This window comes from Sus scrofa, chromosome 13 (assembly GCF_000003025.6).
Source record: "Sus scrofa isolate TJ Tabasco breed Duroc chromosome 13, Sscrofa11.1, whole genome shotgun sequence".
In the NCBI taxonomy this organism is placed as follows: Eukaryota; Metazoa; Chordata; class Mammalia; order Artiodactyla; family Suidae; genus Sus; species Sus scrofa.
This window is the reverse complement of record NC_010455.5, coordinates 99,612,136-99,633,992: the sequence shown is the minus strand read 5'-3', so window position 1 is coordinate 99,633,992 and position 21,857 is coordinate 99,612,136. Positions and strand designations below refer to the sequence as shown.

The window sequence follows — 21,857 nt, the reverse complement described above, 5'->3', positions numbered from 1 at the left end:
GCTGCATTATTTTTCTATTCCAAATGAAAACAACTTGATTGAGACCCATAAAAAAATAGTGTTTTCATTTAAGATGGCCTATTTTGCTAAAGAAGAAGGCTATAAAAATTAGCAACTCTTAATCACTGAAAATATCTAGCTGAGTATATTTTATAAAAGGGAAAATGGAAACAGTTGACTGAACATCTATCTTCACATTACATCATGGGCCTTATAATGAAACCAGGTGGTCTGTGGGTGGTTCTGGAATGCTGATTGCTCATCTCTGCTTTAGTGTATGGTTCTCTAATACATGTGCGTACATTTGCTCATTACACTGATTTTCTGAAACTTCCTACCTATGGAGAAATAGTCTGTAATCTACTTTAGACTTGGCATTTTTCTTCATGAGACCAACAGAAATGGTTAAAATGTGAAAATTGGCAACAACCGACCTTGAGAAAAGTGTAAATGCAGGTGTCATTGGTTCATGTGGCAAATATGGTAAATGCAGGGGCTTTATTTGGCCATACCCACAGCTTGTGGAAGTTCCTGGGCCAGGGATCGAAACTGTGCTACAGCAGCGACCTGAGCCACAGCAGTGATAGTGCTGACTCCTTAAGCATGAAGCCACCAGGAAACTCTGGTAAATGCAGTGGTGATGCAGTCATTAGCTCTGACAAGACCATAGCTATTAGATAGTAAAGTACTGAAATTCCAGACTAACTCTCAGCAGAAACAGAGCAGCTGGCTCTGATGTTGCCTTCTTTGGCGAGCGTGTACACACACACACACACACACACACACACACGCACACACTCCTAGGCCCTCCACAATCTCCCAGGCAATTCACTGCCCAGCTTGTCCTCTGGAGCCCTTTGTCTTTTCACCTATACAAGCTTCCTGGTGGGGATGTCAGTTGAGAAAGAGTGAAGAGGGAAGACATAGAGCCAGGGTGAGGCTTGCTAGTGAGCAAAAAGACATATCCTATGAAACAAAGTTTTAATTTTTATTTTACATATTTATACATAAAACTTTTAAGGAACCCTCTGAATCCAACAGAATGTTAATAGCACATCTAAAAATGAACTTCAGGTAGTCAACATTCACAAAATGTTGAAAACTGATTCAAATGTACATATTACGGAGAGCTACAACTTCACTACGAGGCAGGCATGTATTTTTTGACTTGGATAGCACCGTCATTTACAGTTCTTCTTTAAAACTACAGTGAAGAATGAAAGCAGTCAATGGTAAAATACTGCTCCAACTCAAAATCTCTAAACAAATAAAAATAAAGTTAAAACTACCCTCTTTTGATTAACCATGATTTGTGATGGTGTAAGTCCTGTACAGTGTTTGTAACAGTATTTTTTTAAAATGCCTGATATTTAGTGGCACAGTACAAAAATTAAAATAAATTAAGAAGCAAAGGCCAATCACTGGACATTAAGCTTCAGACATTATCAATGACTAACACTGATGTTTGTTTCTGCGCCACCTTTAGCAACAGCACTTTTACAACCACAGAAGCAAAAGAAATTCTAGCTTGTCCTCTGGTTGGATGGCTTCTTTTCACTTTGCAGGCATTTTCTCTGCCATGTGCTTCTGCTGACTCTCGGCATGTCTGTAAAATGAATAATACAGTTTTTAGTGCTAAGAGGAAAGATCCAAATTGCTTTCCTGTTAACAGCTAAACACCCTCCAAACTGAGGTTCAGAGCTATGGTGAAATCAAGAGAATCAACAATTCAAATGGATTTGCCTTCTTCAATTCAATTCAATTTTATATTCTTTGTAGGAGTCCTTTTATTGGATTAACCTGAGACACGTAGTTATCACCATGTGTTGAAAAATGAAAGGAGAAAAGTGACTAGGATCATTTCTTCCACAAAGGTTTAACGTGCCTTTTCTCTACCAGGCACTGCTCCTGGTGCTAGGGATTTGGTGGTGAGCAGACAATGAAATCTTTGTTCTCGTGGAGCATATATTCCAACAGAAAGAAATAAAGGAACCAACAGCAAACAAGGAAATAGCAGAAAGAAAATAAGTGCTAAGCAAAAAATCAAGACAGGTGTTGTGATAGAAAGTAACTATGTAACCGCTTTACACATACACACACAGATTCTAATATAAGTATTAACAGAGCTCCTGTTAATAATACAGTAATCCAATTTCATTCTTACAAAGGCTAATGTCTTCCTAACAAATGGCATCCTTTGGGGACAGAAAGATTTTCCACATTTGCAAACTCCTCTCTCCTGCCCCTGCACCCCCCGCCCCGCCAAATCAGTCATAAGAGCATGATCATGGCAGTGAGGCAGCAGCAAGGCAGGGTAAGGCTTCTTACGCATCAAGCCCTCTTATGGCCTGTGAGCCCAAAGTTGGGCCAACCAGCAGCTGGCCAGTGCAGGTGGAGTGGGAGGATGGCCAAGCTGCTCACATCACTCCAATGGGCACTCATTAAGCATCTTCCCAGAGAGTGGTAGGGTCTGAAGGCTGTAAAAAACAAATGTTTGGAAGGAGGATCTTAGGAAATTATAAATGTTGCAAGAGAAAAGGATCTAAGGGTGTGGTTTCCAGTTGTAATCAAAGCTCGGGGTAGTTTTTGTGTGCTGCCTAGATTGGGGTAGTCAATGACATCAAGTCTAACTCACTGGTATTATGCAGAATGTCTCATATCCTTGGTACAGGGAAGACAAACCACAAATACTTTCAGAAATAGGGAAGTGACAGCAGTGTCCTTGCCACATGCAGCAGCCCACAAATAATTGGTGCTATTCATTTAACAATAAAGGGATACAGGAAAAAGATACCAATAGCACTCTATTCCTAAAAAAAAGTATGCCTTTTAGCAGATCATCTCTTTTATGTGTGTAAAAGAACCTTGATCATTTTCATAAAGTTGCTCATGACCCTCACTTGAACAAATTCAGCTCAAGAAATATTTTGATGCCCAGGGGCGAAGATTCCATGGTAGCTAATTAAACTGTAGTTCTTACAGCAGTTTTAAAATATGTATCTGCGTCTGCTGGCGTGTGTACACACACAACAAGGGGTTTTCTGAGAGAGAAGGAAGGAACAGATGGGCAATAGCTTTGGAAAATATTGAAAGTTGGGTATTATTCTGAGACGTGCATATAGGGGTGAATTTCATTAAACTTTTAAACAAAGGAGGGAATGGGGGTTTCAGTGCATAAAACTAAAAGATTCTCATCACCTATTTATACACAAGTCTTTATCAGGATTTATTTCACTGAGCCCCACAAGGACTCCTTTTTCTCAACAACTATTGAGGACCTATTATGTACCTGGTGGGTCCTGTCTTAGGCTCTCAGGACACAAGCAATGAAAGAAAATAGTGTCGTTTCTGCTTTCAGGGGATATATAGTCAGGTAGGGAGAGACAGCAGACAATCAATATAACACAATGATTAGGCTCCACCTGGGATGGATGCTCTGTTGCCAGGAGCACAGAGAAGAAGGTCCTACCCATCCTGGGCAGTGGGGGTCAGGGAGCACTTCTCCAAAAAGGCAGCATCCGAACCAGTGATCCTCAAATTAGGCTGAGCACTGGAATCATTTGGAGTGCTTTAAAAACTTCTAATTCACAGGCTTCTCCACAGAATAATTAAATCAGAATCCCTGGGAGTGAGCCCCAGGCATCAATATTTTAAAAGCTCCCCAGGTGGTTCCAATGTACAGCCAAAATTGAGAGCCACTGATTTGAACTGACTGAATGGTGGGAGATTGACAGGTGAAAGGGACAGGGCCTCCTAGAAGCCATGCTCTCAGCCTTTTGAGATCTGGATGCAAAACTCTGGGAGTGCTACCTTTAGGGACGTTTAAGTCTCCTCAGGTTCCTCATGAGCAAAATTATATTTCTGCAGCCAGGAATGGACACAGAAACTTCTCCCCACCTGCTCTAATTTAAAGGGTTCCTCCAATACCTTTAAATTCATGACTCCTCTCCTTTGAACCCAATGGTTCTGCCTGCCCCTCTCCTATGATCACACCATCTGAAGGTATAAACAAAATACACTGCAAAACTAAGCAATAGCTTAACATTTTGAGAGAAAGGAAGGAGCCTCTGAATGTTGTCTTTGCAACAAGGAATGCCAACACTGCTCTGAAGGGGCAGAGGAAGGGTCTCTGTCATCATAGGAAAGTCACAGAACTGATGAAAGAGTTTATGTGTTTTTCAGAAGATGCACGTCCCAGGTGAATATGTCATTAGTGATTTCCCATACTCTTAATCCCTATATGCAAATGTCTTGGCCTAGCAAACAGGGAGGTGTCTTACAATTGCTGGTGCAGTGCCTGAATACATCTATAGGGGGCAATAATAGTATGTGAGTGTTACCATGCAGTGTTACTGTTTACTGAGATGCAGGCAAATGTGCTAAGAAGGTATGAAAGGACCTTCTGTTTTTTGTTTGTTTCTGGTTTTTGTTAGGAGTGAAGCAATAAAACATGCAAAGCATACAAAACAGAGTACTGCCCATAGGTCTTCAAAAACAAGCCTAAATATAGTTCTACAGCATTTATTTTGCAACCCCAACTATTTTTACCAAACATTGCACTTAGAAAAATATTTTATCCAGGTGTTACACATTGAGAAGAGGTCCCTGTGGTAGGTGCTGAGAGTATTTTCAGTACATATGTTTTTCAGCTTCTCTTGGATGGTTCTGGATCATATGGTTAATTCCTTATGTGACTGTGACCAGCAGTGTACTTTCTTCCCCTGGGACCCTTCCACTCTCTGAATACCATTTCTGGGATTAATAGTAATTGTGTCCTTGTGGTTTAAAGATTTCCTATAAACTGTCTCAGAAAAAGTGCCATTGTAAATATGAAATCACAGGAATGCATGCCATATTTCATGTGTTTTATATCCTTGTGGCGATAGGCTTTTTTTCACAAGGAAAACTATGAAGAAACCCAAGATCTTGACCAGCATTAGCTTTGTTTCCTTATCCCCTAGGGAAGGAAACATTCTTTACCTCTTTATAGAGGCGCTTGGAGTCAGGCCCAGGTAGAAATTCAAGCCCTGGAGTTTCCCCATGGTGAGAGCAATCTGGTGGTACTGGTGCTGTGGAAAGATGCCAGTGTCCCCCCCTCCTGGACATGGCAGATGCCATCAAGAGTTGGGTCATAGAACAACAAGGGCTACTTGGTGGCAGCCACCATGTTCTGGAAACATGCCAGCCTGGCACGGCTTAGGGATGACTCCCCAGGGGACAGTCCTTCAGGGTAAAGTCCTCCTAGGCCAGAACTGCTGACCTGATGTAGGTGGGGGGGCAGGGTGGATGAAGTTCTAATGCACTGACAATCCCCCAAGGGCAGAGAAAGGTTAGGAAGAAGCAATGCATTTGAAGAGGAGCAGTTTGGCTGTTTCCCCTCTATCTGAACAGCTGACACCAGCTGAGATTAGGTGAGTTACTCATGAACTAAGGGAAGAAATTTTCTACAGCTCGCTCTTGCCTTAATTCTTAAACTTTAGGCCATCTGGGGCTTCTTTCCTTCTTTAGAAGTGGAAAGGCACCACTGACCTGGTTAAGTCTTCGATGTCCACCAGCATGGCGTCTTGCTCCGTGTGCAGCTCATCCCGGATGAGGAGCAGCTGGACCAACTCTTCATTCAAGCCTTGGGCAAAGAAAGGACAGCATTTAGAGAGAGCTAAAACTGCAGCGAAATCGGGATATGAAACTATTTATGGACCAGTACATATGTACCACCGATGCACACACATATACAAACAGCTACCCAGAGTAGGAAAGAGTTTTTGCTAAAATTTAGAATCCCCACTTTAGCCTCTCATGAGCCCAGGAGAAGTCACCAATTTGAGAGCATGACTGTTTGTATAATTACAGAAGTGCTGGAAGAAAAGGAGGATGAAGTCTACCCAATTACTTTCACATCCGAGGGGGAAAAGAAATTGTTAGTTGTTAGGAAAAGGGCCTATTAGAAGAATTGGGATTTTGTTTTGAGGAAGTGTGAACAAAGATGTGGGGGGCAGTATGCCACTGTTCACCTTCAGGGTGCTCCTGCCATGCTGGGTGCTGGAGGGGCCGCATCACCTGATGGACCACGTCAGATGCCCAAGTGGAGAAAAGGGCACCTCAGGGATGCTCAGAGGCTTCCTGGGGCTGAGCAAGGGAGCAGCCCTACATGCAGGCTGTTCTAGGAAACAGTAATGTCTAAAGATACATGTGTGAGACCTGAAGAAATAACTCCTGAAGTCTCTGGACAATGGGGGCTGAGGGAAATATTCCTTAGGATTTATACTGGGAATAAAATACATGGAAACATCTATACTTCCTGAAATCAGTGCACTGGGTTCATCTGGCACCTGCCCTTGAAAAATATGAACAAGCAAGGGACTCTTTCATGCTTTTCCCCTTCAGATTGGCAAAGAATGAAAGCTTTGAGGTCTGGACATAGGGACACATCAGGGAGAACATTCATTTAGCAAGACTCTGGGCCCAGAAACAAATGACAGGGAGGGAGTATTCAGAGAGGTCCTCCTTGGAAATGCTTTCAGAGATCCTGACTTCAAATGATGCATTTATTTGCCCTTAGTTATGACTAGTTTTCAACTTAGGAAAGGGAGAAAAATAAATCATACAAAGAGGTCTAAAACTTCATCTACCTCTGAAAAAGACTAGATGGCAAAGCCACTATTTGACAGTCCAAGGAACCTGTTTCAGTCGTAAAATATCAGAAAGCCTTTTAAGTCCTTGAAAGAATAAAACTCTTAGTAATTTATTCTCGACTAAAATTAAAATGCAGTAGAATTTTAAAAAAATCCTGTGAATCTATGGCTTCTTACTTAAAATGTTAAATCCTTTCTCTTGATTTTAAAACAATACTGAAGGTATTAACTTGCCACCGAATACATCCAATTTTAGTTTTTTCAGTGGGTTCTTAGGGTGGCTTTTTATACTGACATTCAGTTGAGCGCCTGCACAGTACATGGTGATGTTTTTCCCACATAAAGTTTTAAATTTTTTATTATGGAAATTTTCAAATGATACAAAAGAGAATAGTTTAATGAATCTGCCTGCCCCATGCATCCATCCAGCTTCAACAATTATCAACTCATGGCCAGTCTTGACTCATCTATCTCCCTTTCTCCTACTGGATTATTTTAAAGCCAGTTTCAGATATGTATTATTTCATCTGTAAATGCTTCACTATGTATCTCTAAAGACAAGGCTCTTTTTTTTTTAATACCATAACTACAATACCTTTATCATAAATGGATAAATATTTATTGAAACATTTAGCCAGTGTTCAAATCCCACCCTCCTTGGCTCCTAAATGCTTTTTTTTTTTTTTTTTTTTTTTTTTAAGGGATACACCCATAGCATATGGAAGTTCCCAGGCTAGAGGTTGAATTGGAGCTACAGCTGCTGGCCTATGTCACAGCCACAGCAATGCCAGATCCAAGTGCGACCTACACCACAGCTCAAGGCAACGCCAGATCCTTAATCCAGGGAACGAACCTGCATCTTCATGGATACTAGTTGGGTTCGTGACCACTAAGCCACAGCGGGAATTCCCTAAATGCTCTTTTGTAATTGGTTTGCATTTGGTTGGTGTATCTCTTCTTAGGTGTTTTTAATCTATAAGCCTGCAGACTTTATGGGCTCATATGTTACAGAGGCTGGAGGGCTTGTGAGTTTATCTGGACTAACCAGCTGCCCAAGTGAGCTTTCTCTCTCTTTCAATGGCCCAACAGCTGCCCTTCTCTGTACAGCCAATTACTTCGAGTGAGTGCCACTCACCAGCCCCCTGCACACTGCCAGCAGAAGTCCTTCTTTATTCTGGGAGTGAAAGAGCCACGCTTAATCCCTTATAGTTTTCATGTATTAGTTATATATACTTCACTACCCTAAGTCCTACAAAATAATTTGAATTTGATTTGATGACCTAAAATGAATGTATATACAAGTAAAGCCAAATGTATAACTGTATAATAAGTGATTTTTAACAATTAAATTGTATTCTGCAAATAGATATGCGAAACAAATATATGCCTGGCACTCTGCTAGGAGCTGGGGATTTCAGAGGAATAAAAAGGACCTCTAGCCTCTGTGAACTTTGAAAACTTCTTATAAAGTTTCTTAACATTTTATGGTTAAAAAAAAAAAAAAAAAAGGAAGTTTGCTTGTGGCATAGCGTGTTAAGGATCCGGCATTGCCATAGCTGTGGCACAGACTGCAACTGTGACTTCAGTTTGATCCCTGGCCTGGGAACTTCCATGTGCCACAGGTGCAGCCCAAACCCAAAACAACCAAAAACAAAAATAAAAACAAAAGCCTTGTGATTCTCTCCTTTTCCTTGCAAATACACAGGAGGACCCCAATGAAATGTACCCAGGAACTGAATCAAGGAAATAGTACTATCCATCCCATTATATTTTACACTTAATATCCCCCCCTTTTTTTAAGAAAAAAGTTCTATCACTGAATAAGTATTAAGCCAGAATGTGATGTACATCACAGGCAATCCGCTAAGAGATTGCAAAGATACAGAGAAATCTCACCCTTCATATAGCCAAACAGATAGAATCATTGTGTGCATATTACAGTAACTAGTCCTCAAGTAGGAGGATTTGACAGCACCCTTGTCAAACATAGTTCATCGGAAATTCACTTGCCAGTTGGGGTGACCATCTGTGTTAGCTTAATATCCCATTTTCCAGGACATCTTACACTTACTTTCTATCTGGGAATGGAGATCATTGACTATCACTTGTAGCTGCCCAATAGTCATGTCTCTCAGGTCAGTGGGCTTTAAACTTCTTTTCATCAAGCATTCACTTATATGAGGCATGTGTGGCAGCTGAAGATACAAAGGGAAGAAATGGAGGTGTGAACAGAGCAGCAAGCACACTGAACAGATGACCCAGTTTTCTCCTAAAAGACCCAACTTCATTCACCCACTTCAGTTCGGGTGCCAGGCTTAAAAGCTTTCCCAGTCTGACTTTCCTGGTGTGAAGCCCTACATACATATACCATATCATCTGAAACGCTATTGACATCAAAATGGGACACTCCTCAAATCAAAAGCTTTTGGACTGCTCTTGAACCGAGGCTGCGGCAACTGAGAGTCAACTATTACATCTACAAATGATTACCAGGGAGCTCAAGGAACATCAATGACATGGATAGAATTAATAATATCGGCTATTTATTAATATATAGCATCCTATGAGCACTATGCAAAATGCCTTGAACACTGTTTCCACTGAATTCTCACAATCATACTCTGACCAATGTTACAGATGAGAAAACTGAGACATGATCAGGGCCCCACAGTAGGTCAATGGTAGAGCTAGACTGAAGCGCCAAAGCCCAGGGCTCTTATCCACATTGCCATATTGTCTTCATTGAAAGGTAGGAACAAGAGCTAAAGCAATAGCGAGTTTGCCACAGCAATGGGTTCATAAACTGAGATTGCTTTAAAGGAATTAAAATATTCCCATGACAGCTAGTATTGCCCCTAAGAAACACAGTAGGTATGAATCGAGAGCAAAGTCTACTTTTGTGAAATCTGTTGCTTATGTATCCTTCAGTGATACAGTAGGAAGGAAAAAGAAACAAATATTTCTCAATGACAGTGCGATTTACACATGGTCTTGTAGAAACCCAAGTTTGCATAACTCTGGGAAAGGATGGACAGCCTCAACCACTTGTAGCCACCAAACACTCGCTTGCGTTTGAGAGCTCACTGCTTACGAGATCAGCGACGGGAGACTTTTTCCTGTTCTGTTTTTCCACTTCTACTTGCATTTTGGCCATTGGTTTGGCCATGGCCAGGGCCATTTTGGCTTCAGCTTGCAATTTCTTTTGCCTTGTGAGGAAATCCATGTCATCCAGGGATTCAGATTCCTCTTCAGTAGTGTCTCTATCAGAATAGGAAGAACTCTGTTTGCTCTGCAAAGGGAGAAAGAGCAGCCCTGAGCTTTCTGTGCTGGGTACCATCTTTGGAGATGGGCTACAGCCTTCCCTGAGCCCCTTCTGAAAGTGTCCTAGAGCTCCCTCCATCAGTGTGACTCAACACTTGATTTGACCTTGTACCAATCTCAAGTAATATTTTAAGAGTTTATTTTCTCACTGTCAATAAAAGACTCAGATTTAAAAATAAAGAGTAGTGTAATTAATAGGGAGACTATATTTATGAAAAACTAGAGACTTTTTGGAGTTCCCGTCATGGCTCAGTAGTTAACCAATCTGACTAGCATCCATGAGGACACAGGTTCAATCCCTGGCCTTGCTCAGTGGGTTAAGGATCTGGTGTTGCCATGAGCTGTGGTGAATGTTGAAGATGCGGCTTGGATCCTGCATTGCTATGGCTGTGGGGTAGGCCAGCAGTTACAGCTCTGATTCAACCCCTAGCCTGGGAATCTCCATATGCTGTGGGTACAGACCTAAAAAAAGCAACAACAACAACAGCAACAACAACAAAAACCTAGAGACTTTTCTTTGATTCTTACCCTCAAGACTTTCTTTTTTCCCTTTTTTTTTTTTTGTCTTTTTGCCATTTTTAGGGCTGCTTCTGAGACATATGGAGGTTCCCAGGCTAGGGGTCTAATTGGAGCTGTAGCTGCCAGCCTACACAATAGCCACAGCGACGCAGGATCTGAGCCGCGTCTGCAACCTACACCACAGCTCACGGCAACGCCGGATCCTTAACCCACTGAGCAAGGCCAGGGATCGAACCCAAAACCTCATGGTTCCTAGTTGGATTCGTTAACCACTGAGCCACGACGGGAACTCCAGCTCAAGACTTTCTTGAAGTGAACAGGCATGGCAAAATATTTAACCCAGAGCTAAGGTGGTATGTTGCTCCCTGCAGTGGACAGGATCTCAGATGTCCAATGAATTTCTGACATGGCTTTGCATGCAACGACCAGTATGGTTTCCCATTAGTTGATCTTTGGTAAGAAAGACAATGGACAGACTTCAGAGAGAGGAAAGAAACCCAACAACATGCACCCAGGATGATTAAACCATCTTTTGTAATATGTGTGCAAGGAAAATAAGCCAGGCTTAACTCACATGACCTTGCTGGTTTCTCTGAGCAACAGGTTGAAGCGCTAGCCTTCCCACCCCTGCCCTGACTTCATCCCCTGTCTTTTAAAATGTGGCCCACTGCTAGTCTGTGCTCATATTTCTAAGCCCAGTGGGGAAAGAATGGTGTATATAGCATGTTTTCCTTTATAATTTTTTTAGGGGCTATGTAATTTCCCTTATGGGTTGATATGAAAGGAGTTGCTAACTTTAACAGAGCTAATAGATCCTTCCTAGATCACAATTTTGATTTTTCATTCACTGTCAAATTTTAGGAGTGTGCCATGTCAAGAAATGTCACATTTCTTTTTTAATCTCTTCAATGTTTCTTCCTGACTAACATGAGAAAAGAAGGCAGATGCCCAGGAAAGCACATTCTGAGCCTCTATGGCAGCTTTGGGACTTACCATGGGAGACAGGGGGGTGTCCAAACTGGTTTCCGTCTTGCTGTCATCAGCATCACTGTCCTTATCGCTGCCGCTGTCATTGACAAAGCATATCTGCAGGTTCATCCCACTCTGCAGGCTGGACAGAAGCAAAGAGGACAGTGATTTCAACTCAGCTCTGTTACCTGGCAGCATCCGAAAGAACTGCCTGGTTTTGCTGATGGAAAGTAGTTTAATGTGTTCTTCACAGGAAGGAGTGACCAATATTATTCTCAACTCATGAATGATAATTTTACCAGAGGAGAAGAAAGATAACTTGATATGCCGATAAATGATAAAGTGATAACTTCAACTCAGAGTGTATTGGTTTTTTCCACACACAATTCATGTCGGGTGAAAATAAGGCCACCTTATAGCACCCGGCATGCTACCAAACACATAGTTGGGACACAATAAAAATGGGTTGAGACACGGAGTTTACATTTCTGTCAATGGAGATGAATGGGCCCTCAGCCAAATAAGGCTGCCTTGTGTCATCTAGTATCCTGCCCCACAGGGACAATCCAAGGATGCTCATTAGAGCTGGCATCCCAGGGCCACAGCTTTCAGAAGAAAGACTCCTTTTTTCCCCCCAAATAGAATAGGGTTGTCCAAAGGAAAATTCTATTTGAGGCAGTTGCCAAAAGGCAACCAAGGGAGCTCATTTATGTCATTAAGAAAAAAAACAAACAAAAAAACACACCAGAGGTTCGCCCTAGAGGAACTTAAGGAACCCTCTAACCTGATCAGAAAGGCACAACATTGGAACACAGCAAGGCTCCTTAGATTGCCTCACACACAGAGCCTCAGAGGCAGAGACATCCTGGGAGCTCATTATGTTTGTGGCAAATCCAGGAAGCTCCAGGAGGGATGTTGCTGGAAATGTGGTCACAAAGGGCCACTTGGCTGTGCATTTGCTACACACAGAGCCAGGCTCCGTATCCAGCTCTCGGTCCTAACCTTCATTTGAAGTTGAACACATTTCATTACTGTTTGACAACAAAGAGTTTTTTTAAAAAGCAGTTTTCTTAGCATTCCTAGTAGCCCCAGTCTGTGTGCAAGCTTAGAGAAAGAAAAGGCAGAAGGAAACTCTTAAGGAGCAAGGGATCATACGTGATCATATATACCATAAGCTAGGTTTAGGACAGCAGATGTGGAAGCTGCTCCAGTGTTATTACTGTCACAGTGACAAATGCAAAGAGCAGCTGGTCTCACAGGTGGCATTTACATTTGCCTTAAAAAATTCAAATGGGTAGGGATGTCTCATTTAAAACACTTCTTTGATTGAAAACAATACAAAACTCAGAAAAAGAAAATGTGCTGCAATCTAACAGACGTACTATCATTGTTACATGTTTGTACCGCCACCTATTGTTAATTTCTATAATTACTGCAAGTCCCAGCTTATTTCCCTAGGAAGGAAATAGCAGCATTTCTGGCCCTCCAGTGCAGGCAAGCAAACCAGGCCCCGGGCCGGGCATAGAAGACAACGGTTCTGCTGTGATTAGCTCAGGGTGCTTGGAGTCAGCAGGACTTAGGTTTTGAATCCTCACTTCTTTCCCTGGGCACATCACTTTATGAACCTCAGTTTCCTCCTCTGTAAAACTGGCTGAATAATTCAGTGTTTTGTAGGAAGAATGAAAAGAGCTCAGAGCTGGACAGAGGGCAGGTCCTCTGTACGCGCTCATTAACTTCCTTTCTCTACTTTCTGAAAGCCTAGACAAGGGAACACAGAATGTTAAAGGTGATATGACTTTGTAAAAGGACCTTTGAGGTCAGCTACTTGAATACCTGGCCTGGTCATGGTCACAGTAATTCCTGATGCACGGTTACCTCTCTGAGAGCGCCCCCAAGCTGCCTTTAACGGTTAGGCAGCTTGGACTTAGTTGGAATTTATCTCTTTTTAACTTTCTTCCTTTGGAATTTTTTTTTTTTTTTTTTTTTTTTTTTTTTTTTTCTGGAGAAACCTATTATGTTCAGGGTATCCTTTGATCTCATATAAATTAAGTTTTAGGAGTTTCTGTTGTGGCTCAGTGGAAGTGAATCTGACTAGTATCCACGAGGATGCATGTTCTACTCCTGGCCTCTCTCAGTGGGTTAAAGATCCAGTGTTACTGTGAGCTGTGGTGTAGTCACAGATGTGGCTTGGATCCCATGTTGCTGTGGCTGTGGCTGTGGCTGGCAGGGGCAGCTCCGATTTGACCCCTAGCCTGGGAACTTGCATATGCCATGGGTGCAGCCCTAAAATGACCAAAAAAAAAAAAAAAAAAAAATTAGGTTTTAAAATTTTATTGTCTGTAGTTGGTAAAGAAAACAAACCCAAATCAACCCATTTTTAACTATGAAACTCAAGATCCATGGATTGGGATTGGAAGATAGTGGGAAATAAAAGTGCAAATTAAGTATTTTAAAGTCATATTTTTTTTTTATTAAAAATTTTTAAAGTCATATTTTAAAATAAAAAGGAATTTCAAATTAAACCTAATTTGAATCTATGATTATATAGCATTTCTTATTTTTTGAATAACTAAAGTCTTGAAAAGAAGTGTCGGGCCACTATATACACAGATTATAAAAATATAAAGTAACCCACAATACCACTGCAAGATAAGGTTTAAAACATCCAAAGATATATATTTTCATTCTGAAGAAAGTTTGATATTAAATTCTGTTGTTCTGTCCCCAAACTGACCTTTTGTGCTAAGGATCAATTCAGACCTAAATCAACCATCCCACACTGCGTTGTGACTCAGGAAAGCCAGAGGAAAAAAGAGGGAAGGATTTAGTAGTCGGAACGAAATGAAAAAACACCTCAGGTAGAAATTCAGAAAATCGCCTTAGAAACACATTATCACCGTGGGAAACTGAGCAGAGCTTCTTACAGGGTGAGACTTATAATTCCTTATAGTGGTAATCACCAAGAATGTTACTCTCAGGAAAAGGAAATTATATGACATAACAGCTAATAGTTCAGTGGGGATTTTAGTAAAGACATCTTAAAACGGACTCAGGTTTCAAGAAGGATTTGTTTGCCTTTAGCTTTTAAGCGGGTTTTAAGATGAAGGCGGCTTTGGGGAAACCCAGCCACAGCTCCCAAGCAGCAGCCGTGGGGAGCGTGGGGCCACCTGGTGCTGCTGAAGCCTCTGTGCTACAAGGTCCAGGAGCCATAACCCCTGCTCGGGCCCCTTTCCATCCGGGGAGGCACGGCTGCTCTGAGGCTCTCAGTATAGCCCCTGGAGCGCCAGACTCCGTCCCTCAGGCTCCAGGGCCTCCCTTACAACCAGGTCACAGTCTTGCAAAATCCAAGCAGTCAGGGGCTAATTTGCGTGGCTCTCTCAGCACAGTCTGAGGTGAAAACAGAGCATGATCCTCTCATTGTTAATTAGTGGGATAATTTAAGGCATCCAACTCAAGGTTCCTTGTAGTTTCAAGTGGCGTTTTGCAGAGTGCTACATGCAAGAGGCTGTTTGACATCTGCCTTGCCTGTGGATTTTATTTCTGGAAGCTCTGTATCCTGGTAATTCCAGAAACCTCTTCTCCTTATGCCATGAAAAACCATGTGGCTTCCCAGAGTTACTGACAGGGAGCCTAGGATCTGCAGAGGGGGTGTTCTGGATGGCGACTGCTCCGAAATACCAAGAGATAAAGACTAGGGATGTCTTCTGGAGGTCTCAGTGTGAGTGAAAGTGGCTTTCTGAGTGACAGTGCCTATTGGTCAGGAGCGGGAAGGCATTTAGTCAAGAGGCTGTTCTGCACCAATGTCTGCTTGGCATTTACAGTGAGGAAAACTGTTATTTAGGAAACCCTTGTGGTGACTTCCAACTACCATTACCATTATTAAAATATGCATGGAATGGAGAGAATAATAAAGATGGAAAGATCTTAACTACGAAGAGGCTATCTCAAGAACCTAGCTACATGATATGATGCGTTATAAATACTTTTTCCCCCCAAAAAAATACAGTGATGAGGCCAGTTTACTCCGTGGGAGCAATGATGGAACAGTCCTAAGGTTTGCTGTGACTTCTAGTATGGTGGCAGCATTGCAAATCTGGCCTTTATCCTGGGCCTTGGGTTTCAGTGAGTGGTAGTGGTCTAGTCTGAGGGCTAGATCTGAACTCTAGAACTATTTGGTGCTTTCTGATTTTAGAAACAGGAAGCTCCCAGAGCCAGCTTAGACCACCAATGTCCTTGTAGAAATGTTTACGACTCTTTGGTTCTATCCCCTGCATTATCCTTTAGTTAACTTCTCCTGACTAGGTGCATTGAATTTGCATTTCAAAAGCACATTTACTGCATTTTCTCCTTGGGCTGTACAACCACCTGTGGATTACGGGCAAGGCAGGGATTACTCAGAGAAGTCAGATAACTTGCTCTAGATCTGTGACAGTGGTCCCAGTTCTTCCCCTCCCTCTATCTGACCCTCTTCAATTAAGACTGCGGCTTCTCCCTGGGCTGGCCTCCTGACCTGCCCTGGACATCGGAAGCAGAGGAAGTGACAGCCTTCTGGTTCTGAGTCTCCCTCCAGGGAACTCTGGCACTGCTGGCAGAACATGTCCAGCTCAGCCTCCAGGCAGATGATGGACTTCACAGCACAGAGCTCAACTGGCAGTTGTCCCAAATGAAGACCCAGGCACCTGAGAGAGCCCCAGACAAGAGCTGGAGAGGCACCTTGCCAACCCGTAGCCGACTGTTGATACACGAGTAAGCCCCATGTGAACCTAGCTCTGATCAGCAGCAGAAATCAATACTTATCATCAGATGCCACTGATGTGGGTAGGTTTTTATTACACATCATCACCGTGGCAACAGATAACTGGTGTAAGGTCATGAAGCAAGAGACAATAGGCTGGACCTCTGGTTTTTTAATCCAGTGGCCTTTTCTTTGTACTAGACTTAATCTCAGGTGTGGATTTATGAGGTTTTGTTCTGAAGGCAATATAATTTTAACTTCATATACCTCCTGTAGTTGCTTATGATTTCAAGGCCATGGTATGGTTTCCTTAAGAAACAGAGTGAGAAGGGAACTTTGAAATGCCTATGGATTTCAAACATGCATTGCTCATCTTCTTTCTAAAACCAGTTTGGCTGTGAGAGCCTCTGGCCCTTGCTGTTCCATTCAGAACAGTTTGTGGCTGGGCTGTTAAATATATATCATTTTTATTTATTTTAATGGATCTTTGATGCATTATTCAAAGGCTTTCTACATAAGGAATATTACATCATTATCTTTTTCTGTTTTATGAGAATTTCAAAGGGGACAGAAAATAAAATGTGGGTGGTAATTACCCAGGGGTAGCTGCAAACACATTTCATTTTTCTAAGGATTTGTTATGAAGAAAGAACATGGGAACTGAGGTTTGGGTAAGGGCTAGATGTACCACACATGCGATGGTGTCTCTGTAGGATATGCTGGGGTGGGTTAAAATGAGGTCCAGCTACTCCTTCAAAAATTGTAAAATATCGTCTCCATTTTCCAAACCTTGTTTCTTACTCTTTTCCCTAATGACTGGCTCATACTGACATTTACCATTAAAGTCACAGAGTTACTACTTATCGTTTTGTTTTGTTTTTGCCTTTTTACGGCTTCACCCACAGCATATGGAAGTTCCTAGGCTAAGGGTCAAATCAGAGCTACCCCTGCCAGCCTACACCACAGCCACAGCAAACGCAGGATCCGAGCCACTTCTGTAACCTACACAATAGCTGATGGCGATGCCGGATCCTTAACCCACTGAGTGAGGCTAGGGATTGAACCTGTGTCCTCATGGATGCTAGTGAGATTCGTTTCCACTGAGCCACGATGGGAACTCCTACTTATCATTTTTTAAAAAATTTTTTGGCTGTGCTCATGGGATGTGGAAGTTCCCAGGCCAGGGACTGAACCTGCGCCACAGCAGAGATCTAAGCTGCTGTGCAACACTGGATCCTTAACGTTCTATGCCACAGGAGAAATCCTAGGATTACTATTTAAAAAAAAAAAAAAAAAAAAAGAAAAGAAAGGCAAATTTTCTGTTTCCCAATACTGGTTACTGTGAAAATGTACTGCTATTTCTTATTTTACTTCAGTGAGACTGTATTAATTTTCTCTTGCTAAAGAGTATGCAATGCGTGGGATAATATGACTTTTAAAAATTTTCTAATTTTTAAAATTAAAATATAGTCGCTGTACAATATTACATGTTACAGGTGTATAATACAGTGATTCAGTTTTTAAAGGTTATACTCCATTTATAGTTACTATAAAATATAGGCTCTATTCCCTGTGCTGTATAATATATCCTTGTAGCTGATTTTATATGTAATAGTTTGAACTTATTCCCCTACCCCTATCTTGGCCCTCTTCCTTCCCTCTTCCCACTTGTAACCACAAGTTTGTTCTCTACATTTGTGTCTGCTTCTTTTTCATTATATTCACTAGTGTACTGTATATTTTATATTCCACATATGTCATATATCATACAGTATTTGTCTTTCTCTGTCTGACTTATCTCACTTAGCATAACGCCCTCCAAGTCCATTCATGTTGCTGTAAAGTGGCAAAATTTTGTTCATTTTCATGGCTGAGTTAATGTGACTTTTAAAAAGAAAGAGTGATATTCATATAACAGGTGCAAATATTGCTTGTCTAACATATCACACACACAAAAGTACTATAGGTGACTTTTTTTTTTTTTTTTTTTGGTCTTTTTGCCTTTTCTTGAGCCGCTCCTGCGGCATATGGAGATTCCCAGGTTAGGGGTCTAATTGGAGCTGTAGCCACCGGCCTGCGCCAGAGCCACAGCAACGCGGGATCCAAGCCGAGTCTGCAACCTACACCACAGCTCACGGCAATGCCGGATCCCCAGCCCACTGAGCAAGGCCAGGGACGGAACCCTCAACCTCATGCTTCCTAGTCAGATTTGTCAACGGCTGCGCCACCACGGGAACTCCTATAGGTGACTTTTATAGTGACATTAGAGAGAAAGGATATTTTGACTGTTCATTCATTTGCTCATTTGATGATCAGGCAATAACGTCTCTGCAAACCCCAGGGCAGTAATTAGCTAGGGCTGAGTCGCTGCCTCTCTCTGGCCAGGGCACAGACATTCTAGTGCACCACAGTCCCACCTACTGCCTTGTATCTGGGCTACTTCATTCTTCATGTTTCTTGCTGGCTTCTGAAGGATTATAGTTCGTTAAGTGGATGATGCATCAACCCATATATTAAGTTGATCCAGGAATAGAAACCAGGTCTTCTAACAGGTACCAAATGCTTGGATTATCAAATCATAATACACAAACAGAAATACAGAATATATAGAGCATTGGAAGAGAACTCAAAAACACTGACTAGACACTCCCTATCTTACGTATGAGAAAAGCAATACTTTCACTACCTGGACATTAATTAGTAAGTAAGGTGTTAACTAAGAAGTGTGAAAGAGCAGGGAATTAACTGCAGAAGAAAGGAGTTCTGGCGCACTGGGACTGGAAGAAGCAAATGCAAAAGAATGGCAAGCCGGCCCTCCAGAATGTGCCCCGAGAATTTAAGGACAGTTTCAAACTCTGTGCTAAAGAGAGGACTGGGGAAAAGGTGGACATCATGCCTCTGCATGTCCTGTCCTGACCCCACAGCTTACAGGAATCAGGCTTTCGGCTTCCTCAGCAAAAGCCAAGGAAGGCAGCTCCGAGGTGGCTGGGGTATAAATGGCCCTCTCTAGGGTGTCTTCTCCCAATCCTGCATATCCTTTTTTTCTGCTCCCTTTTCTAAGGCTCGGTAGTTCTGGGCCTTCATCTGTACACATTCATAGGCGGGCTGGCAGGCATCCAACTCCACAGGGCCACAGAATCTCCCACTACTTAAGAAACAGACAGAACAGCGGACTAGCACTCACCAGCTTTTCTCTGGTGAAGCAGCAGCCCCTGTAGCCCGACCCAGTTCTCCAGGGAGCTATAAATACTTGCATTCCTCAGACAGCTGCTGGTTCTAATTCCACATCAGTGTCCAGTTTCTTCACTAATGGCCACTTACATACAATTAAATTTGGAATCATCGGATCTTAATGTTAAAAAATGCATTTTCACCAGAAATACTTTTGGCATGAAAGTATCAGAATGAGGCCTCTTCTGATACTAGAATAACGATGGAATAAAAGTTAGGGTTAGGGTCTAATGTGGTCTACTTTCATTTTAAAGCAATCTACATTCCTAGGCAATCTACATTCTGAAATAAAAAGTTACCCTTTTTGAACATCTACTATGTTGTAGGCACTTTATATATATTATCTCTAATTCACAGACACACATAAAGTAAGTATTATGTGAGAGAACTAAGAGAAATTTTACATGTGAGAAAACTAAGGATCAGAGGCTAAATTACACAAGGTCACAAAGCTGGCATTTTTTTTTTCTTTTAATAATTTTATTTATTTATTTAACTTTTTTTGCTATTTCTTGGGCCGCTGGAGGTTCCCAGGCTAGGGGTCGAATCGGAGCTGTAGTAGCCACCAGCCTACATCAGAGCCACAGCAACGCGGGATCTGAGCAGCGTCTGCAACCTACACCACAGCTCATGGCAACGCCGGATCATTAACCCACTGAGCAAGGGCAGGGACTGAACCTGCAACCTCCTGGTTCCTAGTCGGATTCGTTAACCACTGCGCCACGACGGGAACTCCAAAGCTGGCATTTTATTCTAAGAGAGTGTGGTGAGAAGCCAGGGCACTTTAAGAAGGATAGAATAAATTCATGAATGGAAGAATGAAAAGATGAGGGGAAAAAAAGCAAAACAAAAAGAAAACAAAAAACTGGAAACAACCCCAAATTCTAACAATGAGATAGATTAAGTACATTTGCTGAAATATATGATGGGCCACTATACATATAGTAAAAATATATACAATGGAACAGTTATGAATACGGGCAAATGTTCCTGACATAGTATTAAGTCAAAAACGAAAACAAAAACCAAGCTATAGAACAACAGGTATAGCATGACTCCAACTCTGTAAACAAGAATGTGGGTATATCTGTACAGAAAAAGTGGCAGGAAATATACCTAGGTATTTTTTGGTGGAAGAAATTCAGCTGTTTCTGAGTTTTTTTCTTTTGAGTGCCTCTGAGTTGCTGTGTGTAGGCATTTAGCAGAAATGAAAAAAGGAAAAGGAGAGAAAATTGGCGAATTGATTAGCGCTGGTGCGTTGGAGAAAGGTGAGTAGGACTAAATGTTTGACAGCTAGGAGAGGGTGGCTGCGTGTCTGACTCAGATGGCGTCTATGCAGGGACCATGACTCACACATGAGTCAGGCTGGGCTTTCGTTTTTGGCAGGGGGTTGGGGGTGGGAGAGCCTTTTAGAGGGCAGTAAGAAACATATTTCCTTTTAAGTGAACATTTCTGTGGATGGACTCTCTGATTCAACTGCTGACATCCCCCAGCCCAGTTTCAATCCCATTCTCCTTTTCAGATCTGTACAGATAATAGACTCCAAAGCAACTGATATACTTTTCACTGTGTGTTCAAGGCCAATCTTCCTATTTATTCTGCTCAGCACCAGAGTTTAAACTTGTATCTGCCTGACCTGCTGATGAGTTTTAGCTGCGGGAGCTGAAGTTCGGCTTATCCTCTCCTGGACCTGTGACAAAGTCCATGAAGCTGGGGTAAAGATAGAGCAGGTGAAGGGAGTTCCTGTCGTGGCGTAGTGGAAATGAATCTGACTAGTATCTATTAGGATGCAGGTTAGATCCCTGGCCTCGTTCAGTGGGTCGGGGATTCAGCATTGCCATAAGCTGTGGTGTAGGTAGCAGATGCGGCTCAGATCCCGAGTTGCTATGGCTGTGGTGTAAGCCAGCAGCTACAGCTCTCATTTGACCCCTAGCCTGGGAACTTCCATATGTCGCAGGTGCGGCCCTAAAAAGCAAAAAAAAAAAAAAAAAAAAAAAGGAAAGAAAAAAGATATGGCAGTTGAAGACTCTCTGCCTGTGGATATTTTTGAGGGGTATGGTTGGATTTGGTGAAAATCTTAATTGCAAATTCTTTTACTCTCTTGAACACTGAACCACTGCTTTCATCACTTTTTTTTTTTTTTTTTTTTTGTCTTTTTGCCATTTCTGGGGCCGCTCTCACGGCATATGGAGGTTCCCAGGCTAGGGGTCTAATCGGAGCTGTAGCTGCCGGCCTGCACCAGAGCCACAGCAACGCAGGATCCGAGCCGTGTCTGCAACCTACACCACAGCTCATGGCAACGCCAGGTCCTTAACCCACTGAGCAAGGCCAGGGATCGAACCCACAACCTCATGTTTCCTAGTCGGATTCATTAACCACTGAGCCACGACAGGAACTCCCATCACTTTTTTAACGTTCATGTTTAAAAAACCGTTGGGTCTCCCATTTAG

General features: G+C 42.2%; 1 protein-coding gene across 1 annotated transcript in view; it reads right to left on the bottom strand.

Annotated features, from left to right (window-relative positions):
* The window catches only part of LOC100514494 (schwannomin-interacting protein 1), a 774,043-nt gene continuing 753,155 nt past the window's right edge, over positions 970–21,857 (bottom strand). Inside the window, 5 exon segments of the mRNA XM_021069725.1 lie at positions 970–1,606; positions 5,530–5,623; positions 8,704–8,827; positions 9,724–9,921; positions 11,466–11,583. Of these exon segments, the coding sequence (XP_020925384.1) occupies positions 1,555–1,606; positions 5,530–5,623; positions 8,704–8,827; positions 9,724–9,921; positions 11,466–11,583 (586 nt within the window). The 3' untranslated portion in view covers positions 970–1,554.